The sequence below is a fragment of the Rosa chinensis genome, chromosome 2 (genome assembly GCF_002994745.2).
Source record: "Rosa chinensis cultivar Old Blush chromosome 2, RchiOBHm-V2, whole genome shotgun sequence".
NCBI lineage: Eukaryota > Viridiplantae > Streptophyta > Magnoliopsida > Rosales > Rosaceae > Rosa > Rosa chinensis.
In genome coordinates this window covers 53,153,670-53,163,550 of record NC_037089.1, presented here as the reverse complement: position 1 = coordinate 53,163,550, position 9,881 = coordinate 53,153,670, and the positions used below count along the sequence as shown (strand labels likewise).

Here is a 9,881-nt window from a genome sequence, read left to right as displayed (position 1 = left end):
GGAGGAAAATCAAAGTTGCAAGCAACTGGAAAATCTTGAGGAGGAAAATCAAAGTTGCAACCAAGTGGAAAATCTTGAGGAGGAAAATCAAAGTTGCAACCAAGTGGAAAATCTTGAGGAGGAAAATCAAAGTTGCAAGCAAGTGGAAAATCTTGAGGATGAAAATCAATTCATGTTGAACAAGTGATAAACAAGTGGGAAGATATTTTTTACAAATTTGTCTAACATATCTAGCCTTTCATTTATGTTCATCTCCACCCTCCATTCATCATTTTTTGGGCTATAAATACACTTCTCCTCTCACTCTCAAAACAATTCCTTCATCCATCTCATCTTCTTTGTCTCTCCATTTCCTTTCCATTTTCCTAAACCAATTCCTTCATCCATCTCATCTTCTTTGTCTCTCCATTTCCTTTCCATTTTTCTATACACCAATTCCTTCATCCATTTCATCTTCTTTGTCTCTCCATTTCCTTTCCATTTTCCTTCTCCATTCTCTAGTTGCAAAGTTCTGCGTTTTCAAGCAAGGAGAGGAAGAAGAAGAAGGAGCCGTGAAGATCATATCCTCCATCATCCACCTTGAAGGCTTGCTTCCAAGATTCAAGATCCAACCATCTAGCTCTCCATCTCCATCTCCACTCACGGTGTAATTCGTTCCTTTTCCTTGTAACCTTTTTGGTTTCCTTGTTTGATTTCGTATGAACTTGTTTCTAGTTAACCTAACGTTTAGGGCAAAGTTTAAGCCCAATTTCTATGTTTAAATAAAGTTTTCGAATTCTATAATTGTGATTCTAAGTCGCTTATGTGAGTTTGTTCGATTAAATTTGCTTTACAGAAAACTTTTATATGTTTATCTTATTTGGGTCGACACTTATAGGATTTGCATGTAATTGGTGCTAGGTTTAAGAACATGAAATCGACTTTTCGTTTTGTGTAACTTGAATCAAAAGTAGTAAAGGTTCTGGACAAGAATCGAATTTAATTGAAGAGGATTGCAATTAGGTGGACTTTTCCATAACTAAGTTGTACACTTGAGTTGATAGCCTTTCTCTATGTCTAATGCGTTGAACATGTCATGATTGACTAGCTTTCTAGGGCTTGATTGCATGTTTGATAGGATTAATCTAGGTGCTTTCGCTTAGGTTAATTAGCATTGAAAAGTAAAATATGGGAAATCATTTGCTTTCGAATGTTTCACATGATCAACTCCTCTCTCATGACTTGGAAGAACAATTATAGGGTTTGAATCGAATTTGATTACATGGAATTGATTTTGATCTTTGTTCCTTGCGTTCCACCCTTGTATATATGTTTTTACATTTTCTTTATTTTATTTATTTTAATTTTAATTTTAAGAATCCTAATCCCCCCCTTATTTGTGTTTACTTGTATATATTTATTCTTTATTTTATTTTTGTAAATAATACTTTATTATTTTAATTCTTTATTTGTTTATACAATTGTATATATTTATATTCTTTATTTTATTTTTGTAAATAATACTTTTCTTTATTTGTTTCACAATTACAAGTGTACCCTCAATCCCCGGATAGAACGATCCCTATTTGCTTATACTACTAACGATATTTCAGGGTTAAATTGCGCGCTTGCTTTTCAGGGGCGTCACTAGACAAGGCGACGGGGACTGTGGTGGTTATAGGCAATGCATGTCCATGGTGAGGCTCGGGCTTTGATCGAAATTGGGGGCTGGTTAGAAGGATGGTGGCGGTGATGTGAGGTGGTGACCGGAAGTTGGTTTTTCCGGCAATGGAAGAGAGAAGGAGAGCGGAAAAGAGAGGTCGGGGGTCGATGAATGGCTTCGATTTCTCTTGGATTTGGGTCGCATTTTGGTGCTGCGTTGATCGGTGGTGGCGGTTTTGCGAGATGGTGGTCGGAGACGTGCTTTCCGGCAAAGGCACAAAGAAGGAGAGAGGTCGGTGAGAGAGAGAGTAGGACGCGGCTGAGAGAGGAAGAAAGGAGAAGTTTAGGTTCTAGGGTTTCCACTTTCCTATTTATACCCATGTCCGTGAAATATCCATTTTGCCCTTGCGACAAATTACGAAACTCTCCTACCTTACTGCTTTCGGTTTTGGGCTCGTAACTTTTCTTTTATTCATTTTTCGTCGACAACACCATTTTTAAGTCCTCGACTTCACCTTAAGTCCAAAACTCAATTGCTTAAAGGTCCAATTCATCTCTTTGTAATATAACTCCGACAATCTTTTATCTCGTTAACACTTGGTGATCTTTTAGGCCCAAAAGGAAGACTTTGGCCCAAACTCATATTATAAGGTCCAAATCATGATCTTGGGACCAAAATAATCTACAAAGTCATTTCCTGCACTTAAATCACCTTGCGGAAAAATCTTATTGGCGAAAATTACCTTTGAAAATTAAATAAATTTTTCAGGGGCTCACAATAAGCCATTTTGAAAAGCTACAATTTGTAGCTTCTGAAAACCTACTATTAGGAGAAGCTAGAGTGACCAAAGGCAGCTTTTTAATATTTTTCCAAACACCTTGGATTAGACCTAATAGCGCTTTTGGTTCCAAAAGCACCCTATAGAAAGCAATGCCAAACTGGGCCTAAGAAACAAGTTCTTCCTAACTAGTGTGGATGAAAAATGTTCAGCTGAGTTGAAGCTCTTAAAGCATGAATCTCAATTCTAGTTTTAGATGTAGGATACATGCTCTCAATGATTAAAGCCCTAAGGTGGTGGGTCAATAAGAACTTCAAGATCAATCTTGAATAACCTATATACAAAGGAGGTTCAGATTCTATGAGGTTTACAATACATGACAACTTTTTATTGGATTTTAAAATGTTCATGTACCAACTCCTTCCATTATTCTCTAAACCAGAATTCTATGGATGTGGATGGTTTGAGTTGCTACATTAAGTTCTTTTGCCGCATTTTTTGGATAGTGAAGAAAGCGATAAAAGAATATAGGATTAAATTCTGCTTACTACTTTGTACTTTCAAGGGTTCATCAGTTTTGTCCCTACACTTCTAATTTAATCAGAAAAGTCCTTGCACTCTCCAATTTCATCAAATCTATCCAATCCGTCACTATTCCGTCAATTTTTGCTGTTAAAATGCTGACGTGGGACCTTCTCATAGGGAAAATTCCTAAACTACCCATCTCTAGGCAGCCTGCCGACATGTTAGTATTGTGAATGTAGATGGGTAGTTTGGCAATTTTTCCCGAAAATTGACGGAGTGGTGACAGATTGGATCAATTTGATGAAATTGGAGAGTGTAAGGACTTTTCTGATTAAATTAGAAGTGCAGAGACTGAACTAATGAACCCTTGAAAGTACAGGGTAGTGAGCAGAATTTAGTTGAAACCTAACTTCTAAGTGGGTAGTTTATTCCAATTGCAGCGAGGCTTTTTGAATTGAAACCTAACATTTTAATAGGTGGTTAAGTTAGGACAATATTGGTAAAGTACTGTGCCACAGGTCATGCCTATCATTATTTAACATGGTATCCGAGTGGATTCCTCTCCAGTCAATTCCTGAGCCCGAATAACTAGGCTCAAAATGAATGACTGAGCCTTCAAAAAGATGTGTTGGCTTTAGTGAACAAAATATGACCGAGCACTCAAAAATATGTGTTAGCTTTGCTCCACGAAGTACAAATTACGTACAAATTGCGAATTAACTAAGTTTCCAATGTCGGAATTGGTCGCAAGTACAAACATAGTAGTTAAGTTGCATGTGAGGGGGCGTGTTAGAAAGTGAAGATCCCACATTAAGAAAAAGATAAAAGAAAATATAATTTATTTGTGAGTGGCTTATTCCTAATTACATCGAGGTATTTTGAGTCAAAACCGAACAGGTAATAGGTGATTAAGTTGAGATAATATTGGAGATGCCCGACTTGGGGACTCTACTCCGGGATATCTGGAGGAAAACCTGGTTGGAAAACAGAGTTTTGTTGCTGTGGCTTGTCCGGCGGAGATCCCATGTCGATGGCGGCTTCTGGCTGCGTCGGCGTGTGGTGGACGTTGCTGGACAGGTGGTGGACTTATTGGTTTCTTCTGGGGTGAGAGAGTTTCAGCTACAGTAGTATCGAACGACGACGGTTTTCTTTCTTAAGCCTTTGGCTGGGTCACGACAGGGGTGGAGGATCCTGGTTATGGATTTGATGGGTGTGAGCGGCTGGGATGGTTTCACTCCAAAGTGGAAGGGGATAGGAAGGTGGAGAGTCAAAGGGTAGTGGCGGTCAGCAGATCCAGGCTTATGGTGGCGGTGTAGATTGCTCCCTCTTTCATGATTTTCAGTGTCGTTCTTTGTCAATGGTCCAGTTTTGGTCCTAGATCTGGTCAGAGAGTATGTAGATAGTGGAGGTGGAAGGCCACACGGCGAGTTTGGGTGGCTACAATGGGGTGAGATTGTGCGACTGGGATTAAGGCGGTGGTTTGCTGGTGGTTGGGGTCTGATGTTGAGGAAATTGGAAGTGTGTTGCGGTGGTCGAATTCTCTTTTCTATTAGGTTTTTAGTTTGTGGTTTTTGGTTAGGTTTTTTAGGTTTAGGTTTTTGTTTAGGTATAATAAGTCCCTCCTCAATTGAGCGAGGGTTAGGTTGTTTTGGTTTCATGGGTGTGTCGTGGTCTGGTCTTTTGTCGGTGGTTTTTGATTATCAACGTGATGGTGAATCACCCTTATACATGGTCTGGCGGTTTTGGATCGTGGTATCCGAACGGGTGAAAACAGTTCATCGTAATGTTGGTGGCTGGGTTGTATCGGTACATGTTTGGTGGTTACTCATTGTAGCTCGTGGGTATGAGAGTAAAATTTGGTTAGGAGTTGGGCCTTTTTGGCTCATGGAAGTTACTCATGTTGACGGTCTCGTACCTATGGATCTAATGCTATGTAATTTGTTTGGTTATTAACGAAATTTTCATCTTCTCACAAAAAAAAAAGTTGAGATAATATTGGTGTTGTAGTGAGTCACGTGCCACGCTTTTCGTTATTTAACGTACAACATTAACTAGTAATTGTTCATCAAAACTTAGAGGTAAGACCTTTCACAAATGGAATTAATGAAAATCCCTATCAATTTCATCTTTCCAGAATACAATGACTTCTCTAATTTTAAAAAAATCCCTTGAGCCCTTTTTATAATGGAGAGTTGCTCTCTCATGAAATTTTTCCCAAACAAACACTTACTACTCCTTGCAAAAAAAAAAAAAAATTAAATAAAAAATAAAACTCTTTAACATGACTAAATGGATTTACAGAATGTACAGCCAAAGATACATTTATGAAAGATTGAACAAGAGCCAGCTGGCTACTAGTTTGGCTGTCCCTGCCCTATTGATCTGCAGATCCGTGGTGTTGTAAAAGATGGAAATGTGTAAGCCTAGATCACCTAATGGGTCTCCAAGCACATGGCCTCTTATACTCCAAAAACCAGGAAATTTCATTGAAATGCTGAGAGCTCCATTATAGATCCTCTAACAGTATCAACAGGATTGAAATATTTAGTTATGATTTATGACTTATGGGAGGAAAAAAATGCACACAAGACTCACATGGCTATAATCACCCACCGACATCACTTCTAGTGCGGCCAAACCTTTGTTTAATAAGGATATTGAAGTTAGAATATATTTTCAATATAAATAGATTAGCAAGGCTTTCGCATTGTGTTTAATATTAGTTTTAAATAAAAAATTGATGTTACTTAAAAAAAAAAAATAGTAGTTCTCTATTAGTCTATCCTAGTGTACTTTAAACCTAACAAGTTTGTTGCTCCCATTATTGGTGATGTTATTAATATTATGATCAAAGCTTTGTATTATTTAGTCGAAGATACCATAGACTGCAATAGAGATTTACCAAAAACCATCAACCCAATGAAAGAATTCATTGATTTCATCATAATACACGATAAACCAATTATCGAAACTTGGCTAAGAGACCACCACAACCCTACAATAAGATAGAAGAAGCGTTTTCACACAAACGTGATAGGTACAAGGGGCCAACAAAATCAGACCTAAAGTGCTCGACATTGAAGAACATTGTCACCAAAATTAGGATAAACTTTGAGGAGAATAGATGGATTCACTAATAAAGGGGAGTGAAATTGACACTATTTTTTTACAAACTAAACCCCTCTGTATGCACATATTCATTGAAAAACTACTCAGGAAGGGAGAGGATGCCGAGTGTGGTCTGTAAAAAAGGAGTTTTGAATTTCAGCCCTCGATATAAAAGAACAATTCTTAAGTTCACCCCTAGGGTGAACGAGCATCTTCACCCCCATTGTCGATTAACATACTTTTACTTAATAAATTTATAATCCAACGGTCTATATCTCAAATAAGCTTTTAAAGATCATCTCTGTAAAAAAATTAATCGAATCAGAAATCGTTTAATTATCTAATTGAATCAAACAAATGGATGGTTCTAACAACACTTACTACTATTATGATGAACCGTTCATGTATTTCATAGAAATGAATAACTAAAAGGTCAACAATTTAATTAGGTTTTTACAGAGCTAATTTTTGTATTACGTTATACAACATTAATGGTCGGATTAGAAAATTGTAAAGTTATTATGCCTTAATCGCAAGAGAGCGTGAATATGCTCATTCACACAAGAGGTGAACCTAAGAATTGTCCGATATAAAATTAAGTCTTCTTTCACCGTGCAATTGTATGATCGTATCCATTTCTTTTGTTGATAATTTGTTTTTCTCCCATTAATCAATCTTTACTTTTGTTTTCTAGAGAAAGAAGAATACTCGATTTTTAGACAATTGTCATCTTGAATTAAATCAAAAGCTATTCCACGAGAAAAAAAGTAAACAAGCTAGCTAGTGAGTAGCCTTATTTGCTATGGACATGAGAAATAGAGGCAGTTAGGAGAGTTGACACGAGAGAATCGAACGAAAAAAAATTCCCATAGATTTTTTTTTTAACTCGAACAATCCGACTCCCACAAACTAATATTACTCACCGCACCGAGACGATCGCTCTCAAACACCATCGAAACAAAGTGTGGCTATTGGCCATCTTATGACATCTTTAAGTTGTTATAATTTCAACAATTGAATTTAATCTCACTGTCAAAATTATTTTTCCCTCGTAGTTCCTAAAATGTTGTCCATTAGGTAAGTAGGACGGACTAAAGTATCGTTCACCTAAGAAATAGTTTTTAAGAGGCTGTAAAAAATAAATGAATTTGAAGAATAAAAATAAATACACAGTTTTAAATTAATATAATTTAATTTTATCTTGGCATTCAAATTCTCTTCTAAAAAATTATCTCTTAAATGAGCAGGATTCCGATTTAACTTCTTACTCGTTAATAATACTATTAGGAGTTAAGTACTTGATGTTGCTTTGGCTTCAGTACTATCCCTCAAATTAAATCAAACACATGCCAGTCATTAACTGCAATGCCTTGTCTTTTTATATCATTCATGTACCAGAAAACTGCATGCTTTTGATCACTAATGACCTTTCCGTACGTATATATGTTGGAGCATTTCTTTCTTTCTTTCTTTTGAATTTTAATATGCGGACTATAATTGAATAATTGATGCGTAATGGCAATTGGAATGATATTAACAGATGAAGAACATGCAGTTAGAGTGAAAGAAGTTAGTAACTTATAAGCACTCGATCAATTTTATATACTTATCGTACATCGATATCTTCTACAAACTTGTCACTGCATAAAACAGTACTAGCCCCCTTCTTCTTCTTATTTTTTTTTTCCTAACCAAGCAAATATTTTAGTGACACATTACATGGAGGGTGTGCTTGATTGAGAATCCACCTTCCTTATGCACACAAAGAAACAAATCCTCCAACCATACATATTTAGACAATGCATTGATAATACTAAGCACATGGAAATTCGTCATACAATTTGGTGGTATGAACAACCTCCATGTGATGTTGATACTTGACTAGGACTCCTATACGTACGATTACCTAATTTTAAATATTACGATAGATTTGTAGCTAGCTCGAGTGACAGAGAAGTTTAAAGATCACGATAAAACATTTACCTTCATTCCGTATCATCCATCGGAACCGCAAAAAATAAAATACCAAGTGATTAATTTCTATTGAGAAGTTCCTCTATCATCTGCAATGCAATCCTTTCCTCCTCGTGCAATCTATCATCCCCACCGTGTACTCCTTCCGTTTCGTGTCCATCGGGTAATTCAGGGGCGCTAGTACTCTCCTCCTTCTCCTCTTTTAAATCACTCTTCTGTCCCAGTTCCACCATCATCAACCAATTCGAATCTGAACGTGGCCCGGCACGCTTTTGCCAAACGCCAATATGAGAATTCTCAGTGTCGAGCCTGAGGCAAGTGAGGGAAGGAGAGGGAGACTTGCAACACTTGCGAAGCTTGGCGCTGAGGATTGCAGAAAGTGAAGAAGAAGGACTATTGGAGTTGCTCTTGTTGATAGGATCCTTACTAGCAGCTGCAATTTCATTTGTAGTGACTGGAAAGTTTGTTTTGGCATTTCGACCGCTCATCAGAATCGCAGCCTCGTCGTAGGCTCGTGCTGCCTCTTCTGCACTCTCAAATGTCCCAAGCCACACCCTCCTTTTCCTGCAACACATTTGACAGTACGTAAATAAGGATCAAATTTCACATATAGTTAGTACGTACGTAACATTAAGCTGATAACTAACAAACTCCTTGTGCGACCATGCTATCATGGAACTATTTCACCATATAATCAATAACTAGAAGACTTAGATCGGCAATATATAGAGATTCTAATAAGTACTCTTGAAATTGAGTAAATGAGATGCGGGATAGTTTGTTGAGTATGATATATATGGCATGGAATTAATGGATGGTTAGGAGGAGGAGAAGAACAGATAGCTAGAGAGAGAGAGAGAGAGAGTTACAGTAATGGATGACGAATCTCAGAAACCCAGGAGCCCCAGTGGCGTTGCCTGACACCTCTGAACTTCTTTGATTGTACCATAGTTTGTCAGAGTCAGAGAGAAAAATGAGTGAGCGTAGGGATGGAAGGAGAGAGAGAAATTTGTAAGTAGAGTGTGCGTCTGTGTGTGATAAAATGTGGGAGTTGTGAGCTTGTAATACAAAACTGAACTCAAGATGGGTCCTAGAACAGATAGACATTAATAACAGGACAATTTTTAGATTCACCCGTAGGGTAAACGAGTATATTCACTTCCATTGTCGATTAACATACTTTTACTTAATAAATCTGTAATCTAACGATTTATATCTTAAATTAGCCTTAAAAATTATATCTGTAAAAAATCAATCAAATCGAAAATCGTTTATCTAATTGAATCAAACAAATAGATTGTTCTAACAACACTTATGACTATTATGATGAACTGTCCATATATTTCATAGAAATAAATAACTAAAAAGTCTTTAATTTGATTTATTTTTTACAGAGTTAATCTTTGTATTATGCTATACAACATAGATGGTTGGATTAGAAAATTTTTAAATTATTATGTATTAATTACAAGAGGTGGTGAATATGCTCATTCACCCAAATAGTGAACTTAAGCTAGAATTGTCCTTAATATCACTTCTTTCTCTTTTCCTGAAATTTTTTTTTTTGGGTATTTTGTTTTACATACTAAAGATCTAGTTGAATTTAGGCCTCGTTTGGTTCACGTAAGGGAAATCAATTCCCTTGTCTTTCCAGTGGGGAAGGGAAACTAAAGTTCCTGTCAGGTTTCATTTCCTGTGTTTGGTAAAGCAGGGAAAACATCCAGGAAAGACAATTTGATTTCCCTTCCAGTGTTTGGTTGGTGAAGGAAAGGAAAGTAAAATATACCTAGGTTTCAATAATATCCTTGTATTTTAAAATAAAAACAACATCATAAAAATACAAAAGTACACCAA

The 9,881-nt window shown here is 36.8% G+C and overlaps 1 protein-coding gene across 1 annotated transcript; it reads right to left on the bottom strand.

Annotated features, from left to right (window-relative positions):
• Positions 1 to 7,690: 7,690 nt before the first annotated feature.
• On the bottom strand, positions 7,691 to 9,058 carry LOC112190153 (ethylene-responsive transcription factor WIN1). The gene is made up of 2 exons (XM_024329568.2): positions 8,897 to 9,058; positions 7,691 to 8,591 (listed from the first exon to the last, which is right to left on the bottom strand). Exons 1-2 carry the CDS (start codon positions 8,974 to 8,976, stop codon positions 8,087 to 8,089), a joined length of 585 nt encoding a protein of 194 aa, XP_024185336.1. The 5' UTR covers positions 8,977 to 9,058; the 3' UTR covers positions 7,691 to 8,086.
• Between the last annotated feature and the right edge of the window lie 823 nt (positions 9,059 to 9,881).